The following is a 23880-nucleotide window of genomic DNA, read 5'->3' on the forward strand; positions in this document are numbered from 1 at the left end:
TTCTTTGGGGCAGAGCTGTATTTTTTCTGAATATTAACAAGGAAGGTCAAAAAGAAGATGACAAGGAGAAAGGAATGAGCTTCAGTAGTGCAATCCACAGGAACTGAATTTGCAAAAATGGTATCATTTTTCAGTAGCATAATCACAAAACAACAATATTCATACCAGAATTCATTCAGAATTCATACCACTGGCAGATGTGAAAGCAACCCCAGGCACTTGTGGTATAGAAGCATCGATATCTGGTCCAGAAGATGTCTTCCTGCATTCTTTATTAACCAAGTTTGACATTATAATGCACTCATGAATTCAATTAAAGGGGTTCCATGTCAGAGTATGCTCAAAATGAGAGGCACATTGTAAGGAAATTCTAGCTTAAAAATGTCCAACTAATCCAAGTTCTCTGCTGAAATCACAGTAGTACTGTTAGGTTAGAATCCAAAAAATATTGCTATATGATGGGAAGAGTTGTTGATAGCATGGTTTTTGTGAGTAGCATCTGTATTGTGAGATCTTGCTCTTGAAAAAATGCCAGATTTCCATTGTCCTGGTAGCACACAGATAGGAATTTTAGTAAATTCTTTTGGCAATCCCCCCCCCCCCCCCAACATTCTCTATACTGGGATAAAAAAAAACAATATACAGTAAACACTTATGCAAGTTTTTGACTCTAAGGTCAAATCCCTGGTCTTGGTCCTTTAAGTCCTTAGTGGGCCATTTGACAATCATTGCTGTTTGTGACCATACTTCCACCTATCTGCAGTTATAAATTGATATAAATAAAGTATAATACCTGGCAATATTCCAGGTGTTGTATGCCAGCAAGTCCCATGTCCCAGATAAAAGATGAGCAGCAGAAAAATCAGTCATTCTCAGATTCACATGTGAAGCAGTCTTCTAGGTGAAACCAGATAAATGAACCCTTCTTAGGCACTCTTATCAAATTATTTGAAAAAGGACACCAAAATACAAAATATATCAGTAAAATATTTCTGCTGTAACTGGTATGAGAGAATGGGATCATATGGTATATAATCCCCAGCAATTCATTCAATAAATCAAGAGAAAATCCTGAAAGTATTAAATGCACCAGAAAATCACCATGAGATTCAACAAACATAAAACTTATATGTATATTCTGGTGAAAAGTGTAATACACTAATAAAATGCAGAAAGATTCTCTATTATTCACTTTATTAAAATGTTATTTAAATTTTCCTGAGGGGCTGTGCTTTGTGTTAATCTAGTTTCTCCCTCATCAGTCCACACATTATTAATCGTATCTCGCAGTCAGTAACAAGCTACAGTGGCTGGCAGGATGCCACCTTAAAATTAAGTGCCTAAGGTGGGACACCTTGTATTCATCAATGTTTAAAAGATAAAACTGCCTTGTGCAACTTCCCATGACTGCTGTGGAAATAACAGGTAAGCTATTTAAACCAGGTTCCTAAGGCAATTTATCCACCTTTCATGCCTGTAGTTCTACACTGGAGGGTGTGCAAGGTGGTGGGGAAGGAAGTGGGTTGAGAAGAAAAGCACTTAAACACGAGGGTTGGCACCAAGGAGTGAGAACAAAGCACTAAGCCCCAGTGCCCTCAGAGGTGGGAGGCTTCAGAGTCTCCACTCTGCAGGAATGGTAACAGAAATTAAAATGGAAACTTAGATTGGTCTTGGAACAGGATTTTACTCCAAAAGACAGCATCTGGGTGAAGATTTGTAATTCAATCTACCCAGCCTCTTGACATAAGATGATAGAACACCTGTTCTATCAACTGACCTCTGAGTACAGAGGTGTCCTGAGATACTGCTGCTGTTGATTGCTTTCATCCATCTGAGCTTTCAGTTGCTGATAGCTTTAAATCTGGGCTGAAAAATTATTTTGCTTATAATACTTTTACAGAAAGCAATATTTACTTCATTTTTCCCCCCTTAGCTTCCCACCTAGCACATACTAGAAGACACAGCTTTTTCTAACATACTGCTATCTAATTTATAATTAGCTCCATTGATAATATCACTGGCTCCTCTTTGTATGCAGGATAATTGCGGCATTTTAATTTACAGGTACGCAGCACTACTCCTCTGGTTGAGTTTCTGACCCCCAGAACCAGATTTTGCCCGGCAGCCCAGAGCAGGGTTTGGCACCTCTGTTAAGGAGGCGATGAGGACGGCCCCAAGCGATGCTGTCAGATGCTGCACGGTGACTCCACCACGTGGCAAGCAGAGGTGCCACGCTGCTGAGCTGCTCGGACTAAAAATTGCAGTGGAAGGGGCGGTCCCTGCCCGGGTTGTGCAGCAGCTGCTGGGGCGAGAACTTCTTCAGGCGCCGCAGCCTCATCTGCCCGCAAACCAACACGGGCACTAACAGCTCAGCGTTCATCCCCTCTCTGTGAGAAAGCATCAAACACTATTCCAAACAGGAAAAATTCGGTATAGAAAAAGGGATGGCTATAAATCACTATTAAATCACACTGTTCTTACTCTTTATCTGTTCCTACCCCAAGAAAAAACAACTCCTCAGTCGTGTTGTACTCATTAACAATCATACTGCACTGCTTTTTTCAGTATGTTGGCAGTTCTCTCTGTTCATCTAAAACATTAGTTTTGGCTTAAGGAATATTTCTAGTCAAAGAGAGACTCAATTTTCTTTAGCAGTATCTCCTTAGAACACTTCTACTTTCACTTTCTACCATCTTTTTAGAGCTTTTTTTAAAATCAATTCAGAGAGCTCTTCTTTGGTTCTCTTTCTTACAGCAAGAGATGGGGGCTAGAATAATCTCAAATTATTCATTTAGAGTGTCCCTTTATTCAGCTGATAATACGATCTAATTTATATAAAGTAAGAGATGAGAAATGGGGGGGGGGGGTGGTGGGGGGAAGTCAACTTTCTCCCAAGCCTGAATGATCGACATTCAGCAAGTCTCACAGCACACGCAGGTGACTCATTCAGACAGACAGACAGACAGACCGTGTGGAGCCCGTTTCCAATGTTATGGAGCCCCCTTTCCCCATGGTCTGACATGAATTGGCACGGCTCTGGCATAGCCCACATTTTCCAGGCCGTGTCAAACAATGGTTTCAGCTACAGAGGAGGTGACAAACGCTGGGCTGGCAGGGCGCCTCCACCTCCCCAGGAACCAGCTCCCCAAGCGCGGCTCAGGCTGCCCCTCCCGCCGCACCTTCCTTTTCTGGGCAAACACTTCCCTCTCCCGGTACAAAAGCTAACTACAGCCACATCATTAAAAAAAACCCACATATTCCCGTCTATCCTTTCATGCGTTACTTTAAATATTTGCATTTAATTTAATACATTTTATTTTAATATTACTCGCCTATTCCCACACGAACGGGATATTGGATGTTCGAGCTTTTTCCCACCTTCGAACAAGAGTCTGGCAGCACCTGAGCTTTTGGCCAGACACCAACATCCTTTCTAACCCAAACAATTCCATGATTCTATGTCATGATAAATGTAATTTCTGCTGGAAATATTTCTGTCGCCCAGGAGGTATCTGTAGGATATTGTTCAACCTGTATATTGTCAGCACATAGGTGATTTTACTGATGATATAAATAACTCCCTAATCATTTTTACTTCAGTGATACTTTGAAAATGCTGGCAGACTGTGGTCCTGGGCTGTTTATCAGGAAAAAAAAATAACCAACACCTACAGCTGAAGAGTCATTTCCACTTTAGCAATAGTGAAATGTGAAAGGTCTGGGCACAAGTCTGATGAGGAGAGGCTGAGGGAGCTGGAGTTGCTTAGCCTGCAGAAAAGGAGGCTCAGGTTGTTGTTCAAAATAGGTTATTTCACCTGATATTCAAGAAGCCAAACCACAAGCTGAGTTGAGGTATTTTATTTATTTACAGCCCCAAGCAGACAGGGCTGCTGAGGGGCAATTCCACAAAGCCTGCACGCTGACTACCAGGATGTTTCACTATTTATACATTTGAGCAAACAAAGGTATCAATGCTCACTGGCTACGAGTTACATAGTTCTCTTATTAATTTGTATTCTATCTCCTGTTGGTTAAATAATTCCTTATTCTCATGCTAATTAGTCTATATGGTCAGGCCTTCTCCTAAACTGGTGGGTTTCTTGAGCCCATGAGTCACAATCTCCCTGTCAGAATTACCTTTTACCCAGCTCCAGCTGATTCCAGCACAGCTGCAGAGCTGGCTTTGTTAATTCCATCCTTATCTCGGGAGTTCTGCCAAACATTTTCGTGGCCTGTAAATTCTGCATCCTATTGTGTCCACTGTGAAAACTGCCAATCACTTGCTTTTAAAATTTTAAAAGTTTAATTGTAATAAAATGGTTATAAAATTAGTAATATAATTAGAGTAATAAAAATGTGGACAATTGTGATTAGGACAATACGAGACAATAAGAACAAAGAGTTACGCACGGTCCAGGTACCTTTTCTGGGCAAAATAAACCTGCAAAAGGACCCACGTTAACAGAGGATTAACCCTTAAAAATAATAACCTGTTGCATATTCATACACCTCATACATGATGCATAAATTCCATTCAAACACAGGATTCTGTCTGGTCAGCGTCAGCTTCCTCCTCTTAATCCTGACAGCATCTTCAGGACTGAGCGAGGCGGGAAGAGTTTGTTACTTCTGAAAATGGAGCAATAAATTCTTTTTTCTCTGAAAGATTTAGGGGTCCTGTGGCTGCTATCTGGTGCGAGTACCTCATTCCTTTCTTAAAAAAATATCTCACATATATAGTTTCTATTTTAACATTATGTTATAACCTAAAGCTATATTTAACGCACTACTTTAAAAAATTAATACTTTCTAAATACTTTCTAAAAAATTAATAACTTTCTAACATAACACATGTAATATTCACTTTAATTTTTGCGGAAAGGCAATCATATAGTACGCATTTTTCACATCCACTCTCAGTGCTATCTCCTTCTCGCCAAGCTGTGTGATCTCCCCGCATATGAGGTCATTGAAACATATCAAATACTAAACCTTATCAAGCCAATTCTACCGACAAGAATTAAATGCAAATATTTATCCTTCTAACACCTGCACACCGAGGGACGCCCTCATCACCGCTGCAGCACCTCAGAGGAGGCTGCGGCCAGCTGGGATCGGCCTCTCCTCCCGGCGACAAGTGACAGGACAGGAGCAATGCCCTCAGGCTGCGCCGGGGGAGCTTCAGGCTGGATATCAGGAACAACCGCCCCACAGGAGGGGCTGCCAAGCATTGGAACAGCCTGCCCAGGGGAGCGGTGGAGCCACCATCCCTGGAAGCGGCCCTTGGGGACGTGTTTGGGTGGCGGGCCTGGCAGTGCCGGGTTATCGGTTGGAGCCGGCCATCCCGGAGGTGTTTCCCGACCAAACCCCGGCACAACCCGGCGTTCCCAGGACCGGGGTGTTCCCAGCACCGCCCCGCTCCCAGGGCCGCCGGTGCCCCCACACCTCCCTGTTCCCGCCGGGGGGCGGGGCCACGGCGTCATCGGCGCGCGCCCGGAGCGCCGCCCCCCCCTCCCGCCTGCCGGGATCATGTCGCCGCCGCTCTTCAGCCTGCCCGAGGCGCGGCTCCGCTTCACGGTGAGCCTCCCCTGCATCCCCCCTGCCTTCCCTCCGTCCTTCCAGCCTTCCCTCCGTCCCTGCCGCTCGGACGGGAAGCTGCGGGGCCGGGCTGTGCCTCGGCGCCTCTGGGCCCGCGGCCCGGCCGGAGCTGCTGCCGGGAGCGGCCCGGGCGCTGCTTTATGGAACGCGGAGTGCGGCCGGGGTACGGCGGGGTGGGAGTGGGAGTGAGGGCGGGCTGCGCCCCGGCTCGGCCAAGGGTGGGGGGATCAGTCTTCAGGTTAGCAAAAATTAATGTGCAGGACAATGAAAGTGTAGCGTGCCCCCCGCAGCAAAACGTCCGGGAGTATTGCACTTGCTGCCTTTGCTGAAGGATGCTTTTCCTTTCCCAGAGCTGGGGGACTCCGGGTGTTCCCGGCCTCTGGAGCCCCTCAGGTTGTCAGATGAGAGGGTGGGATTTGCACAGAAGTGCTCGAGGCACAAGCACTCGATCCCTTAGAGCGATTTTGTAACAGGAAATAGTCATTTTTAGACCACCTTCTTAGCAGGAGTCATGTGCTTTTTAACATCTTCATAAAGGCAGGACTCGCAGGGATCCCATGCGAGTTTGCAGGTGGTAGGAAATTGGGAGGAGCTGTTAATTCCCTTGAAGACAGGGAGAGGCTCTGAGGCACACGATGCCGTTCTTGGGGCTGTCCATGCAGGGCCGGGAGTTGGGCTCCGTGATCCGTGTGGGTCCCTTCCGACTCAATGTTCCCTGATCTGTGTCCCAAAGCATCATAACCACCTGAAGCTGTGAATGCAGCACCTGAGACAATGATAGATACAGGTTGGTCAGAAGAGCCTGATCCTCTCTGTGTGTCCTTTAGAAATGCTGTTTTCACCAAGCTGTTAGCCCCCGTTTGAGGTGAGATGCTCTGTTAGCTCATGTGCCTAATTTCCCATGTGCTTGTTATTTGCCCTTCCTGTTACAAAGGTCTCTCTATAAGTAACACATGGTGTGTGGCAGAAAGTTTCCTTGTTATTTCTGTCCACTGTCAGAAAAAGGAGGAAGATCCTTTTAGTTTTGTACTGGTGTTGTAGCTTTTCTCTCTTTGCATTTTGGCAGACATCCACCAGAGAGGCTCTGATTAACAAAAGTATCAAGCCGTTGTTGAATGCGTTTAACCAGGTTCCTGGAAGGTAAGTAAAGGTCACTTGTTTTTTTTTTTTTTAATTGCCTGTTTAGATAAGTTTTAGGAATCTTGTGCCTGAGGGCTGTTACTAACTAAGGTGGAATGTTTGCATTTGCAGTGAAAATGAAAAGAAGTGTACCTTGGATCAAGCTTTTAGAGTTGTTGTAGAAGAAGAAATAGTAAGTATTTTAAATTGCTGAAGCTTATCTCTTGTTGAAGCTCACATTTCTATTAGCAGGCTAGTATATTAATGTAGCAGCAACTTACTTTAGTGTAAGAAAACTTTATTAAAAACAGGAGCTATGTAATGGTGAGGTAATTGAGATTAAATACAGATGATTCAAGGAGGTAGGTAGAATCTTGTATTTCACAGACATCACACTGTAGTGAGAGCTGTTGTCTGAGCCTTTTCTAGCAGTTCAATTCATAGACATGCATTGTACAATAACTGTACTTTAAAGGTGGGTGGAAGGGGTAGGATTGGAGTAGATGTCAGAAAGAAATTCTTCACTGTGAGGGTGCTGAGGCACTGAAACAAATTGTCCCAAGACGTTGTGGATGCCCCATCCCTGGAAGTGATCAAGGTCAGGCTGGATGGGGCTTTCAGCAACCTGGGCTGGGGAAAGGTGTCTCTGCCCCTGGCAGGGGAGTTGGCCTCCCCAAATCAAAACTATGTTGTGATTTGTTACTAATGTAGCAAAGCTGCCCTGTCAGCTGAAAAGAATTATGAAAGGAGTCAAATAGTGTATGATCAGATAATATTTGAATGAAGTCTGGATGTGGGATATTAATTTTCAGAGGCAAATGACTGTGCATTTGGGTCTTTAGTGGCTGGAAGCAGTCAGGAACAGTTTAATTCTCAATAAAAACTTACTACACTTAACTGATAGGTCAGATTTCAGAGATTGTTTTGGGAAGTTGAATGTCAGTATTTGTTTTAAATATACCTACTTGGAAACAAGAATTTGTTTTGTTAGATACATTATGGTCAGACTGGAGAATTTCACCACTGTTTTCTTTCTTTAGATAAACAAAGCTCCATGTGAGAATCTCCTGGCAATTATTTCTCTTGCTATTAATGGAGTCACAGAAGGTGAGCATTGAAAGACCATCTCTCTTTCAAATATTTTGGCAGTTTTAGGGACCATTTAGGGGAATTTTAAAATCTTGATTTCTGTAAATCATCTGCTGTGGTTACCTTTGGTGATATATGGCTCTTATGCTAGTGTTTAGTTTCAGAAGAGAAATTAAGTATAATATAATTAAATTTGGTTGTATATGTGACATTTGTGTTGGAATCTTTTTCTTTTTTTTTTTTCTTTTTTTTTTCTTTTTTTTTTTCTTTTTTTTTTTTTTTTTTTGTTAAGAAAGAAAGATGGATGGATTTGGTTGCAGCATGGTAAGCAGTTTCTTTGTCCAGCACTCTAAAATGATAGAAGTTTCCCATCATAATTTCAGAGATGAGACCAGTGAGGCAGAGAGGTAAAATGACTTGGCAGAGGCAGAAATAATATCTCCTGTGTATCTGAGCTCATCTCCTGTCAGGATATGGCTGGTTTTTAGATACTTGAATCTGTTTCAATAACGGATTGTGTCAGAAATCAGTGAGCTGTTCTCCTCTGAAGTGACTTTAGCTCTCTTCCTTTAGTTTATTTGTTCACATTATTCATCAAGAATTGTTTGTTTCAGTAAGTACAGGTCAGTTACATGTGTGTTTTATGAGCTGTAGAATAACAAGAGCTGTGCTGTGAGCAATGCAGGCACTGCCTGCAGAGCATGGGTGGATGGACTTGGAGCACTGTTTTAGTGGTGCTTGAAAAGGCTCTCAGCCTTCATGGATGTGTGTAGAGGGACTAACTGTGGATATAGAAGTCTGAAAATGTTCACCTGCAGTCTGCAGAAAGATGTGACATTGTTTCAGATTTTGAGGTCGTTATAACAGTGATTTTTTTTATCTTTGTTTTATGTTAGTGCAAAGCTTTTGCAAATCTCATTTGAATATGGGTAGAAATAGCTTTAGTGAAAGTTCACATTTTAGCCCAAGTTTTCTGTTAGGATTTGTAGGAACCCAGAAGAACTTCTTTCTTCTATTTTTTTTAATAAAATGTCCCTCAAGTGTAATTCATCTCTTTGTTTTGTATTTCAGTTCAAATTTGTTGAATAAAAAATTCCCTGTTCCTTATAGGTATCTGCACTGCATCAACTCCTTTTGTGCTTTTGGGGGATGTTCTGGATTGCCTCCCTTTGGATCAGTGTGACAAAATTTTCACTTTTGTGGAGAAAAATGTTGCTACATGGAAATCGGTAGGTATTTTTGCAGAATGTTGCATCGTTTGGCCAAAGCTTTTGTCTACAAGAACCATTTTAAGAAACAGAATTTAACTGTCTTTGTGGCTGACACTTAAGTGTCAGGAACTCCAGAGATGCACCTGAAAAGCATTCTAATGTCTCAGTGTTTTCCTAATCTGGATTTTCTAACTTGAACCTCCTCCCATAGTCATTTAGGTTGATTTGTTTCAGATTACATTATGGCCCCTGATATATTCACAAACTTGTTAATCCAAGTGTCTACCAATTTCTTCTTCCAGATCACCAGTATTGTGAACACTGTGAATCTTTTGTGTGTGCTCTTTGCTTATTTGTATAAATCACACATGGAGTAATAAAGGAAATGAGTGTAAAAATTAGTGCATTCCAAGAAAAAAAAAGTGGCTGGTGTTCTTGCAGTTCATTGTCACACGTGGTTTTTCTTCATGAAGGCTGGATGTAAATGTGTTTCATGCTTTCTTGCAATTTGTGGGACTTGCCTTTTTGTGAAACCTGCCTGTTATGTAAGGGAAGACTCAAATTTAGAGTTATCTGTAGGAGTGACTCATACTTACTCATATCTTGTGATTGGATTAAATCTGCTCAAGAGGGTTTTATGATCTTTTAATGTTCTAAATACTGTTACTCTGTTTCAGAACACATTTTACTCTGCAGGGAAGAATTACTTGCTGCGCATGTGCAATGGTGAGTGGTAGTTTTTTTGGGAGGGGAGAGCAGTATTAAAGAACTTCCTATCTCAGGAAATGAAAATTAGTTTAATAATTTGATTTAAATTCAGATGTGCTCAGTAAGTAATGAAGTTAAAAGGTGCATCACTCTGAACAGATAGATATTCTTGGTTATTAATGTAAAAGTCATTCAGGCCTCAGGGAACTTTTCATCAGTGGAGATCATTATAGAAGAATGTCATTCCTCAGCAATGACAACGCCTGTATCCAAAGCTATATTTGAGTAGGATTCATTCAAATTTATTTTTTATTGGTGTTGAAGGTGTTAGGAGAATTGTCAGAATGCATTTGGAAGAAGTATGTCTGATCAGAGGGAGTCACTGGCATTTGAATTTACAATTATGAGCTTCCTTAGCTCTGTAGGTCATGTAATTAGCAAGTCTTGAATTCTGTTGCATGAGAAATTAAAAGAGGGATAAATACTAATATTCTTTACTTTTTACAATATTTAGATCTCCTAAGAAGATTATCTAAGTCACAAAACACAGTCTTTTGTGGAAGAATTCAGCTGTTCTTGGCTAGGTTATTTCCACTTTCAGAGAAGTCAGGTGAGATTTTTTGCATTTCATCACACTTAGCATTGAGATTAAATAAGCTGAACCTTTCAAGTCTGTGATGGTTGCAGACCAAATCCAGTTGGACCAAATCACTTTGCATTTGCATCCTAATTCTTATATCTTTCCTTGATGTTGTGACTTTTATTTGCTTTGGTTTCAGATGTAAGTTTTTGCTCTGAGAATTGAATATCAGTATTTCATAAACAGACTTGGGAACTTCACAGCTTCTAAGACTTTCTCTTTGTTTTTCACAGGGCTTAACCTACAGAGTCAGTTTAACCTGGAAAATGTCACTGTTTTCAATACCAATGAACATGAGAGCACTCTGGGACAGAAGGTGAAAATTCCTATGTAATTTTTCGCTGATTCTGCAGTTAATGTGTAGGATTGTTTGCACAAAAAGTGTTTGGGACTGTAGGTTCATAATTTGGTTGTCCCTCTGCCAGACCAAGCTCTTGTTTTGGGAATAGGCATTCCCAAATTGAATGTTTACAGTAAAAAACACTGTGAGAGCTCTGTGCAAACTGTAGTGGCATTTTTATAAATCTTAAATAATTTTTTCCTATTTAGCACACCGAGGAGAGGGAAGAAGGAATGGATGTGGAAGAAGGTGAAATGGGAGATGATGAAGCACCAACAAGTTGGTGAGCTGACAGAAGTTTAAAAGCTGAAGCAAAGCTTTATAAAGTGAAAGGAAAAATGCTGTATGGGAAATATCTTTAAATGTTGAGATCCAAATTCTCCTCATCTTCTGCCCTCTGAAGATTAGATGTATCTAATCAGTGAAGGCTCCTGGCAATGTCTTAATTATTTAAGTTGTCTGGAAAACAGAAATGTACAGATTTGAAAAAGTTGGATACCCTGGCTGAGAACCACTCTGGTTTTGCGAGTTTTACAAATTCCTTTCACAAAACTCGTGATAAGATGTATTCAGGGATTTTAGTCGATGCTTAAGGAGAAAAAGCTGTGTTCCCCTTCATGCCACAGATTGTGAAAAACTCTTAAGATCCCTTTTGTTTACTTTTTTGCTTTTATGGTGAGAAAGTAACAACAGACTGAATGGAAAACTCTTACAAGGACAAATTTTGAGTTACAGATTCCTCTGTGATGGTTCACTACTGACTCACTAATTTACTTCCAAAGTGAATAATGTTTTCTGGGGTTGTACATTCCTGAGTGAATTTGAATATAGTATATTGCTTTTCAATATGTTATTTTTTTTTCATTATTTCTTCCACAGTTCCATTCCAATAGATTATAACCTGTATAGAAAATTCTGGTCACTTCAAGATTATTTTAGAAATCCTGTGCAGTGCTATGAGAAGGTGTCATGGAAAACATTTCTTAAGGTAATCTGAGTTCATGCTTCAACCATTCAGTCTAAGTAAAGGTCATTGTTTACATGAGTAGCAGTGGCTGCATGAGCATGGAACAGTTCAAAGGCTCAGGCTGCTGGAAAATGATAGTGCATGAGGAAATGCATTTTGCTGTGTTCTTAAGTGAGCCTTTTACAGTAAATGAATATATTGTGTTGAAATGTACAATAAATTTCCTACTGTATGTCAATACCAGAAATACTTCATATGTTGCAACAGTGCCAGAAGTACTTTTTTTTTTTTCTTTTTTCTTTTTTTTTTTTTTTTTTTTTTTTTTTTTTGGTGGTTTATTAGCTGCAAAAAGCAGAAGTTGTGGGTTTGGGTGAGTTTTTTTACCCCAAGAAGATAAATAGCTCTGTCTAGTCCTTGCTATTATTTTTGAGTAGTCATACTGATACCAGTGGCATCCTAAAGATTACTGGTTTCTAACAAAGCAAATCTCTTTGTAGAAGCAATGACTTGAATATCCCTTTCAGCCAGCTGTTTCAGTTTTGCTTAGTATGAATGTTGATGAGGATTTATTGCTGAGGTCCTGTTTCTTCAAAATTTGTCACTCAGTATTTAATTCAAAGAAGCTTAGACATTTTTTAATCTTCATTCTCTGTGTACGGGAAATAAGAGCTGACATCTGCTCAAACATCCTAATATAAATCTAATTTATGACATTACTAATGGGGCCAAAAAAAAATACCCACAAAAACCACCACAGGTGCAGTTCAGAAACTGATCAAGGCCAGACTTTGGTCTTTCAGATGAAATTTTTTACTGTAGCACTGTCATCATGTGAATCTTTTTTCTTCATGATGTCTAAACAACAAATCATTGTTCGGAACCTAAAATGTTGTTTTTCTTAGCATACTTTAAATATTCTACATGATTAAATGTTCTGACATGATAACATTTTCACTTCATTTGTGGTGTTCAGAGCAGTCCTGCGCATCAGTAACAAATGGGTTGTTTCAATGGGCTGATAGCAGATCTACCAAGTATTTTACTACTTGGCTTTACGTCTGCTAAGGTTCAGTATTGTCTTCATGTGGTAAATAACTCTGTTTTGTAGTACTCAGAAGAAGTTTTGGCTGTTTTCAAAAGTTACAAATTGGATGACACTCAGGCTTCCCGAAAAAAGTTGGAAGAACTAAAAACAGGAGGAGAACATGTGTATTTTGCAAAGTTCCTAACTAGTGAAAAGGTATGTGGCTTCCCTTCCAGAATTCCAGGCCAATTGAGGTTGGAAGGAACCTATGTCTGGTTCAGCTTCCCTGCTCAGTGCTGTCAGTTGGAGCAGTTGATCAGTGCTATGTCCAGTTGAGACTCCACAGTTTCTCTGGATATCCCATTACACTGTTTGGCTGCTTTGTTTAGATAGATTTATTCTGTTCCTTTTTCTGTTTTATTCTTTGTGGGTTCCCTCTGTTAATTAATGACTCAAGGGCTTCTATTTCTGGAATAAGTGTCTTCAGTAACACTGCCATTTGTTTATTGGATTTCATTTCCAATGTTGCCTTTACAAAGATAAATTAAAAGAGAGTAAATATTTAAAGATCTTTTGCTTTTTTATTGTTGTTTAGCTGATGGATTTACAGCTGAGTGACAGTAACTTCCGTCGTCACATTTTGTTGCAGTACCTAATACTATTTCAGTATCTAAAGGGACAAGTCAAATTTAAAAGGTAATGTGAAAATACTTTGTGTTTTGGGGATGGGGAACTAGGAACTTGGAGATAAACCAAAATATTTTAAAATAATTTGCCTACTTATTCTGAGTTTGTGGAACTTGGAGCCTTGGATTGGTAAATACAGGGTATGGCTGAAGTTATTTTACAGCAGGAAAGCAGAGGTCTCAATTAATTTCTGTGTTCCTCTGCCTGATTCTTTGCCCTCCTGTGCTCTTGTGTTGATTGGACTTGTTACTGTACAGGCAGAAATGCAATCTGCTCATCTTTGCAGAGTAAATTTTCTGCCAAGTTGGTGAGTTGTGGGCTCTCAGAAGTAGAGGCCACTAAAACTTGCTTACAGTGAGTGCCAGCCATGAGAGGGAAGGTGACTCTCCTTGGCAGCACCCAGTTGTTGAGACCAGTGCAAGGTACTTGTGTGTGGCATCATTTTGAATCTATACCTGCTTTGCAATGTGGCATTGGTTGCTGATTTGTTTTTTCTTTAGTGCACTGCAGAACTCTGTCTAAAATGGCAAGAAATAGCAATGGTGATTATTGCTTTTATCAATTCATGGGATAGAACCAAACCCCATCTGTTCCTAGTCTCTAACATTATTCTGAAGAAAAACCCATCGCTCTCATTTCCTGTGCCCTGGGCTGTATGTGCACATAATAATTAACATCCTTAACAAGGCAGCTGTCTCCCACCTGCTATATATTGCTTTTTGTAAACCCCTCTCCACGAACTTTGTAAACTAGGATCATTATCCTAATTCTGCAGATCATTTATCAAGGCAGTCTAGCGGCTGAGAAGGAGTGAAATTCAGGTCTTCTGAATTCCAGATCAGTCCTTTTGAGGTGACAGTCATTCAGTGTCATTGCATTAAAATGTGCATTATAAATGGTCACTTATTGGTGGTCAAGGATGGCATGAGGTACAGATGGTGTAAAACTTGGTGAGTATTTTTGAGGGAAACGGGCACTTTTCATTATGTCCATTTGCTGTATTTTGGGTACAATATCAAGGTTTGATCTTGAATCACTCAATGGGCATCCTATTGGGTGAATCTACACCTTGAAAGTGTAGTCCCCAAGCACATCTAATAAATTCCACAAACTAATAAGTGCCCTGGGACCAGAGCAGTTCACATTCAAAGCACTTTCCTCAGGTCTCCTCTTAACACCCCTCAGAAGGTATGTAGTATAACTTCTGTGTCCTCAGCACACTTTCTGATGTGCTGGTTTTTTTTCCAGTTCAAACTATGTTCTAACAGATGAACAGTCTCTTTGGATTGAAGATACTACAAAAGCAGTCTACCAGGTTGGTACAGTATCTACTTTCATAAAAATTACATGGAAGAATATTAAGCATGTAATATTGCATCAACCACCTTTGAAGCAGTAGCCACCATTTTCTCTGGAGTTCTTTTCCTACATGTTCTGCAACAGATACAATGCAAAAAGTTCACCTTCTTTTCTCCCATTCATAGCTTCTTTCAGAAAATCCTCCAGATGGAGAAAGATTCTCAAAAATGGTAGAGGTGAGTATTTTGATGCCTGCCTGAACAAAGTCTATATAGCACATAAAAAAGCAGCTTCAGCTTATACTAGCTTTTGTAACACACCTATTATATCTGAGAAAACTTTTACCTCATCCTACTAAAAAATGGTCTTTAAAAAAAGTGTCTTTTTATTTTGTAGTCATATTTTATCCCATGTTTTCATTAATACTCTTTCTTCCTTCTTTGGGGGAGAAACAGAGATGTGCCTGTATGTGCATGTGAACATACAGGATGGTGGGTTATTGGAAAGCAAAAAACATTTCAAAGTTTTTGCAGATAGGAGTCCTGTGCCCAAAGACATGGAAATGAAATACAAATGAAATTAAACAAAACCCTAGAACTTGTCTTTTTGCTTTCCTTTTTGCCTTTACTGCATCTATGTTCTTGACTAGACCAGGGGAGATAAAGCTTTTCCCACAATTTTTGAAGAGAGGAGTTACACAGTTTTTGCATAAATCAATACAGTTGCTTAAATTGTACTGATGACCTTCAAGATAGTGACTGAAACACACAACCTAGAACAAAGTTTTCCCCTTAGTTTTAATAGCTCCATTTAAAACTTTGGGGTCAGCTCTGAAAGTGCATATGATCCTAATAATGTGCAATACTTTCTGTCTTTCTACAGCATATATTAAATACTGAAGAAAACTGGAACTCGTGGAAAAATGAGGGCTGCCCAAGCTTTGTGAAAGAAAGGTAACTGTGTTATGGTGCAGAAGCTTTCTGCTGCTTGTTTGAAATGGTGGTTCCACTTAGAGTCTGCTACCCATGGTGTATATTAACCACTCACACAACTTAGAGATCTGTACAGCTGCCTGTCCCTTCAGTGAGTGCAGGCTCTTAGATTTCTGCCAAAAGTCATGAGGCTTGCATGTGTCAGGGAGGAGGTGCTTATGGTGTGTCTGCTCTCAGGAGACCATTCTTCCTTGTCTCAGGGCAATATTTTGTGGTACTGGGATCCAGTGGTCCAGGAGACTGAGCAGGTTTTGCTGCCTCCTGCTTTCAGCAGACCCTAGGTTGAAGTGGTTAGTGCCCGACTTTTCCATTTATCCCTTTGGACTGCCTCTAATGAAGCCTTTGGCATTATGGCTTTGGGCAGGGCAGCATACCTGGAGTTTGTGTAACAGTTCTCTTACACAATTTATTTATTAGTTTGCCACTTGATGGTGATCACTTACCTTAAAGGGAATGACAATTAGATGGCTTTCACCACTGAAAGTTTCCTGTGTTACTAACTAGTGGCAAAACTTGAACTTTGACTCCATGTGTCTACTTGACTGTCTTGAGGGGATGACCAAACATTTTTCTTCCACCCTTCTTCATTGTACACACAGACTGGCCTCTTTGTGGTAAGGAGCATGTGGGTCATTATATCTTTGGAGATTCCCTTTTTTTGGAGAGATGATGTGCAGCCACCTCTTCATGACTTTAGCTGTTTGTAAATAAAAGGATGGGGGGGCTGTTAGAAGAGAGAAATTACTGTTGCAGGGGGATTGTGGGGAAGTAAACTTATGAAATTTGACTTTTATAAATATTCTGTCTCCTTTAGATCTCATCCAGAGTTTCAGCTTGGGTAGGTCTTGCCCTAACCTCAGTGCTCTGGGATCTCCATTCTCTAATCCCCTGAAATGAAATGAAATCAGGTGCAGCTGGGGAAAGAGACCTTGCAACCATGATCCCAGCAGCAGGGTAGATCACATCCTGCTGGCACAATTGTGATTTTTTTTTCCTTGTGTTTATTGGGACTCTGGTAGACCTTTACATTTTTGAGTGAACTAATTTTGGTGTCTGGCAGAATCCTATATCTCTACTTTGCCTTCCCTCTCCTTTTCCCCACTGCCTCCTTCCACCCTTAGACTCACTGTCCCTCAGTCCTTTCATTATGATTTAACTTGGCACCATCTCAAGGTGAAAGGTGAAGGTGAAACAGCTTTTTTTGTTCTTGAGATATTACTGGTTTGACACTAAGGAGCATCTTTTTTTTTTTTTCTTTAGACCTCCTGATTCTAAGCCAATGAGGCCTGTGAGGAAGAGGCCAGCTCCAGAGGACTTCCTAGGAAAAGGATCAAACAAAAAAATCCTTATGGGGAAGTATGTTGGTTTCTCTTTCCTTTACAAAATTTCTGGATTTGGCTTAGTTACTTGATTGGAGGGATTTTGTATTTGGGGTTTTTCCCCCCACTGTTTTTTCTGTACACCAATTTTCAAACATCCTTACTTTGGAACTGCCAAAGAACAGCCAAAGTATATATCACTCTTTTAAAGCTTGCAGTAGGCTTTCTTTCCTTATAACCATCTTTTACAGATCCCTTTAAAACAGTCCATGAGTGTGGCATGGTAGGATGATGAACATAAACAATGTGTGCTTATGCTTTTCTTTTCAGTGAGGAGCTGACCCGCCTTTGGAATTTATGTCCTGATAATATGGAAGCCTGTAAATCTGAGAGTAGGTAGGTCAAAAATGGGTGTGTCTTTGTTTAAGCTAACTAATTAGCACTCTAATTAGAGAGTTACAAAATTGGCATAAGGAAGATGTACAAGATGATCTCAGGAGATGTGCATTTCACACCTTTAGAGAAGGTGGTTGTATGAATCTTTGCCCTGAAACCTCTTTACAGTTTTCCTCACTTCTTCGAGTGTTTATGCTGCCAGTAATTTTCATTGCTTGCTAAAGTAAAATCTGATCTGAAAGCCAGATGAAGACTCCCCTTTATAGAACATGATTGTATAATTAATTACCTTATATAATGAAGGAAGATTGCCAAGTCTGGCTGTGATGAAGTTAGCATGCTGCTTGGCTATGATTTTCAAGCAGGCCTGTGCTTTAAACAATGCTAGATAAGAGGAAATTGGCTACCAGGCATTGTTCCAGCACATACTGTGTCTGTTTGTGGGGCAGATACAGAAAAATGTAATTATTGGTTGTCCCTTATGCTTGCACAATTGTAGGAAATGCTTAAAATATACTCTGCTACACAACTTTCTTTGTTACAGATACCAAAATCTCTTTTACTGTGCAGGCATGATACAGAGTAAGGAAATTTGGAGAAGGAATGGGACAGTTCCCAAAGAGAACTCTGCTAGTAGTGGCTGTAAAGTCTGGCTGTATGGGGAGAGATGCAAGCTGTGCAGATTTCCTGGGTGGAGGAATTGCTTTTCTAGAGATTCAGAGCTTTGCAGAGGAAGTGCCCTCCTTTCTTGTGAGGCTGGGATGTACAGGAAGGCCTTCGACAGGATACTTGCCTTTACTAGTCCAAAGGATGAAGGTGGAGTTGTGTTTGGAACCAAAGCTTTTGGTTCTACGTGTGTGATTGTATTGTGCTGCAGTGCCTCTAAATAAAAATAAATAAAGCCCTTAACAAATGTAGATAAACAAAGAAAATGCATGGTAATCAGGAAATAGATGCCATGGCATCCAGATTCAGTTGCAGGTTTTTGTTACGGGCTTTTTGTGACTGTATGTGGTCAAGTGTAGCTTTTTGCTTTGGTTCTTCACTTCTCCATTCAAATGGGGTAATGTTTCCTTAGCTGTCCCCTTTTTAGATGGTTGTTCTGGGGATAATGTGGCAGGACTCAGATGGGTTTTCAGGGTGCTGGCTTTTTCCAGTAGTCAGTGATAATCCAGGGGGCACTGCTGCCCTGGGCAAAATGCCTTTTTCAGAACAAAATTGAATTGACTTTATAGACCAGTGTGCTTACCCCCTGCTCCAGCCCTTTGCTAGGCTCCCTTGCAGAAGCAGGTGTGTCTCTGTCAGCATTGGGTAGGAGAAATACAGATCATTATGAGCTTGCTTTGCACCACTGAGAGTCTTGGCTCTCAGTAACCTACAGCTCTCACACAATCTGTGTTTCTTGGGTAGAGTCTTCTCAGCAGCAAACCATCTTGATGGTGTGAAATTTCATTTCTATTCTGTTTTTAGGTCAGGGTTCCTTTGGTGCTGCTTTGGGTACCTGTCAGAACCCACCACAAGTGGTTCTGAGAGCAGATGGAGCTGAGGTGGGGGGTGGCAGCGACAGCCATGTTTTGCTGCTGTCAAATGGCACAAAACTAGCAACCATTTTAGACTCCTGAGCACTTGTGAGCTGTGCAAATGCTGCTGACAGATGTTGATATCACTTCTTTGTATGGCAGGAGGTTTAAATGTATATAATAGGCAGTGCTAGCAACTGCTGGCACACTGGTGATTATGCAGTTAATAATTTTATAACAATATGTATCAAACAGTTTCTTTGCTTATTTAAAATTGTTAAATTTGAGTGGGTTGGTTTGGGATTTGTATTTTTCTCCTCAGTAGATGAGCTTGAGATGTGTCTGCAGGAACAAAGACTGTGTATTTTAGAGAAGTTTGTGAAACATATTAAGCTCTGTATTTGATTTTTTTTTTTTTTTTTTAGGGAATATATGCCAACACTGGAGGAATTTTTTGAGGAAGCTATTGAACAAGCAGACCCTGAAAACATGGTTGAAAATAAGTATAAGTATGTCTATCTCTGTGTTTCACTTAATTTTAATCTGTTTCATATTTGGATTGTTAAAGAAAACAGACTGTTCTCAGCATTACTAGTATCTGTATAGGACTCCAGAAATGTACAAAAACAGATTAAATTTGGACAGAATTATATTACTAAATGTCTCAAATCTTTCTCTGTGTTTTTATAGATGCCAGACTCTAATAATCAAACTTGTGTTTTGTTGTAGGGCTGTGAACAATTCTAACTATGGCTGGAGAGCACTGAGACTTCTGGCACGTAGAAGTCCCCACTTCTTCCAGCCAACAAACCAACAGTTCAAGAGTTTACCTGAATATCTAGAAAACATGGTAATCAAACTAGCCAAGGAGCTGCCTGTAAGTAATATTATCCTATAATAATAAATGCTGAATTCATTCACTTCCTGGTTGTACCTGTGCAACCCATTTGGTACAGAGGGGGAGAAAAAATAAGCCAGGAAAAAAGTTTGTACACTGAAGTAAAAATTACAAATAAAATTAGTCTAATTTCTTATGGAAGATATAAGCTGGAATCATGGCTCCTGAATATACAGGGATGGCAGGAAAAGAGGCAGCGTGTGCAGCTGATGGTGCTGTGCTAAAAGTGTTACCAGAACGTTACAGCAAGGTTTGCCAGAGTTCTTCTGTCAGCTCCCTGACTTCTAAAATAAGCAAAACAAGAATAAATCTTGTGGAGCTGTAAAATTAAGGCATTAACTCTTTGCTTGTTCAACAGTACAAATTTGAGTCCAGGAGGCCCTTTCAGATGGGTTTATACATAGTGATAAGAGAGACTGCCAATGGGGAAAGGGCACTTTCTACACCTCTGAATTGGCACACAACCCAGCAATGTCTTGCAGGTACAAACCCCTGCTTCTCTACTGAGACCTTCTTCTCTGTGATGTGAGGTCTAAAGGTTGGAGTTTAATAAACGGCTGTTTTGTTTGTCCAGCCATCAGAGTTAACTGTAAGCTAAGAGCAAGTTTAGAAAAAATGTGGGGATTGTAATTTGTTGAATGTATTAAGGTGTGGCTGCATGCAATATTCTGGTGGTACTGTCATGTGCCAAAGGCAAGAAACATCTGTGTACCTAAGGCCTGTGGCTGAAATATAGAAAAAGATGAAACCTACTGACTGATCAGTACCTGAATGAGGGAGTGAAAAGTTTCTTGTTTGTGTATTTGATTGCCACCTTCCAGAAGTCTGAAAGTAAATAAACTTTGGGGAATTCCCAGGTGTGGAATAAAATTAATGAATAACAATAATTATGATTTTTTTAAAAAATGTTCATCAGTAGTGATCTTAAATTTGGTTGGCTGGGTTTTTTTTTTAAGCAAGTGATAAAGCTTGCTATGAAATGCTTAGTTGTTGTTACTATGATAAGGAAGAATCCTATTAAATCAGTGGATGCTTTGATGAGTTTTTTTTGTTTTTTTTTAGTTAGTAATATATTTTATTAGAACTTACTGGTGTTAGTGGTGTTTAGGAGACTCTGGGGGATTTTTGATTCTCATGTGGGATTGTGTCAGGCTTTCCATTCTAACACACTTTCCAGAGACAAGCACAGAGCTATAGAATTTCTCTTTGAACACAAAATTCATCCAGTGATGTTTAGTTCTTTCATTGTAGCCTCCTTCTGAAGAAATAAAAACAGGTGAAGATGAAGATGAGGAAGATAATGATGCTTTATTAAAGGAAAACAATGAAAGTAAGATTTGTATATTCTCAGTCTTTCCAGTTTTTCTCTTGATGTGTGTTGCAGAATCTGTGTTTTAACATAGTTTCCACTGAGGGCCATCAGTCCTGCTTAGCCCAGTGCATTAGCACCAACAAGCACAGCTTTTTTGGGACACAGGAGCAGCCTCCCAGTGTCCTGGCCTGCAGTGCTGAAAGCTTCCAGCCTGTTGGATTAGCACTTCACTAGGAGCCTCTTTCACCTTCTCTGCTATGTAGTCTGTGTTGCCAGTGTCACTGGGTGTTCAGGGCTGAAATGTCAGCTGTGTAAAAGCCTGTGTGAGTGCTCCTCACCCACTTTCCTGTTCTCTCTGCCCTTTAGTCACTGGGGTAAGCACTTTCCCCCAGCCCCTCCTGGGGTAGTAACTGGAACTTTCAAAAATGGATATATTCCAACTCAGAGATCTTTACTTCTTATTCATTTAAAATACCTTAGAGGCAAAAGTTTCTCTGGAAGAAGAGCAACCTTCCTGGCAATCATCATCTCACTCCTTGTTCTCCACAATCTGTGTCTGTCTCTTGCCTTTAATCCTGGCATGTCCTGCTCCTAGGTCTCCTTCCCCATCTCCTTTGTCTGTGAATCTGCCCTCTTCCATCCTCATTCATGCCTTCATCTCACCCTTGTGGGTTGTAACCTTGTGTCCCAGCTCCTGGATCCAGCACGGGCAGATGGGATGCACAGGGCATGGAAGCCAAACACTCGGTACCTCTGTTGCAAGCTGTTTTCTGTCAGTGGAAAGCCACCTGTGGGCTTCTGTGAATCTCTCTCATGTTGCCCTTTTCCATCCAGCACTTGACCTTCTCCACAGTCTCCTTTGCAATAGTAGAGAAATTCTTTCCTCTTTAGCTTAATGCTAATTCACTCAGCCTTTGTGGTGTCATTGTGGGGGATTTACATCTTTCTTTAAATCTTGTCTTAAAACAGTGATGGCAGAGCCATGGTCTGCTGTGCTTAAATATAAGAGAAATGATCTGAGGGCTTTTATTGTTTTGCTGTTCTGCATCTATTGTCCTTTTCCTGAATGTGACTTTAGGTCAGATAAATGACTGTGACTGATAAGGGCTGGAGAGACTTGAAATTTCTACTCCGTGCCACCTCTCTTCAGGTGGCACAAGAAGGGACTAATTTTTGATAAAAGATTATTTTTAAAATATATATTTTTTTAATTAGGAGTATGATTAATTTCTCTGTGTATTTCGATTTTTGATTTTTTTTCTTTAAAATTGTGAAATAAACATGGGTGGTAAGCCGTAGATTGTAGACCTCAATAAGCTGTGAATGTGCAAACCCACCTGTAATCACTATAGCACTTGGCTTCCCAGCAGAGCCCAGTGTTCCATGGGTTTTATGTCAATGCCAGAATGATAGAAAATTCATTAAAGTACTGATGCACTTGAAATTTATTGTCACAGCCCTACTGCCAATAGGAACATGAGAAAAAAGGAAATGAAACTGGGTTGGTTTGTTTGGGGTTTTTTACCTGGGTTGACTTTGAGTAAGGTGACTAAAAATTTCCAAAATGCAACTAAATATTAAAGATCATTCTGTATTTTAATGTTATCATTGACTTGTGTTGAAGTCTGTCAAAATCCTTGTTTTCATTTGGAGGAGGCAGTTCTGATGTATTTAAGACTTAGGCACTTCTTTCAATATAAAAGGAAATAACATAAAAAGCAAGATTTTTCTTATTTATGGGCATTAAGGGACATAGCTCTTGAAACCCAGGTAAACACCTGTGAAAATCTGCTCTCAGAGCTCGAGTAGGTGTAAGTCAGTCTGTCAGTAAATAAACAGAGGATTTAAAATGGGGAGGGTTCATTTGCAGTGTCTGGAGGTGCTCCCTGTGTCTCACTGCTGCCTTCTGTGTTTTCCCCAGGTCCAGAGGTGCAACGGGACAAAGCCATGACGGGCGAGCAGATCGAATCCTTTGCCAGCAGGCTGGGGGAGCAGTGGAAGGCCTTGGCCCCCTACCTGGAGATGAAGGAGTCTGACATCCGGCAGATCGAGCTGGACAGCGAGGATGTGAAGATGAGGGCCAAGCAGCTGCTGGTGGCCTGGCAGGATCAGGAGGGCTCCCAGGCCACCCCCGAGAACCTGATGGTGGCGCTGACCAAGGCCGGCCTCGGGGAGCTGGCCGAGAGCCTCACCAACGACGCCGAGGGCAGCAGCTAACTCGCCTCAGACGCCAGCTGACTGACTTGGGGCTGGGGATTGGTAATTGTCACTCTTCTGGTGCTTGCCATTGATAATTGTTACTTTTGTCACTAGGTAACAGATTTTTGATAGGTATTTTATGTTCGGTAAATGATATAAAGCTTTTTAATATTACTGTGGGATTGTCCAGAGTGTCTGAGAAAAGGATTAGTCGCCATGGCCTGGAACTAGGAAGCTTCATCTTTGGTGGTAGAACATGAAAGGGAGGATGGAGAGTCCTGGCAGCTTTTGGGATAGGCAGTGGGAGTTTGGTACCAGCAGAATTGGCATTGCTCCCGCTGGACAGAGAATTGGCAAGCTTGTTCCTCACAGCAGGGAAGGACTGTGTGTGAAGGACTTTGGAGTCACTCTTTGGGGTCATGGGAGCTGGGGACTGTCAAAAAAGGTAAAATGAGAGAGTTGTGATGGCACTCCAAGGCACAGCACTGCCTTCTGGGGAAGAAGTGCTGTCCTGCTCTCCCACTGAAGCACTGGTTCAGTCAATGATCATGGGATTTCCATG

At 40.9% G+C, this 23880-nt stretch overlaps 1 protein-coding gene across 2 annotated transcripts; it reads left to right on the forward strand.

Moving 5' to 3' along the window:
- Positions 1–5497: 5497 nt before the first annotated feature.
- THOC1 (THO complex subunit 1) lies at positions 5498–23492 on the forward strand. 2 transcript variants are annotated; one of them, XM_063167200.1, is made up of 22 exons: positions 5498–5577; positions 6665–6738; positions 6850–6910; positions 7758–7824; positions 8917–9035; positions 9695–9743; positions 10240–10335; positions 10599–10681; positions 10915–10988; positions 11585–11693; positions 12781–12912; positions 13292–13392; positions 14632–14698; positions 14868–14918; positions 15565–15635; positions 16489–16512; positions 16935–17030; positions 17324–17389; positions 19335–19418; positions 19639–19786; positions 21059–21137; positions 23041–23492. In XM_063167200.1, exons 1-22 carry the CDS (start codon positions 5530–5532, stop codon positions 23334–23336), a joined length of 1995 nt encoding a protein of 664 aa, XP_063023270.1. In that variant the 5' UTR covers positions 5498–5529; the 3' UTR covers positions 23337–23492. The 2 variants fall into 2 exon arrangements, with proteins under 2 accessions (XP_063023270.1, XP_063023277.1); XM_063167207.1 differs by lacking the exon at positions 16489–16512.
- Positions 23493–23880: the final 388 nt, after the last annotated feature.

The sequence above is a fragment of the Melospiza melodia genome, chromosome 1 (assembly GCF_035770615.1).
Source record: "Melospiza melodia melodia isolate bMelMel2 chromosome 1, bMelMel2.pri, whole genome shotgun sequence".
NCBI lineage: Eukaryota > Metazoa > Chordata > Aves > Passeriformes > Passerellidae > Melospiza > Melospiza melodia.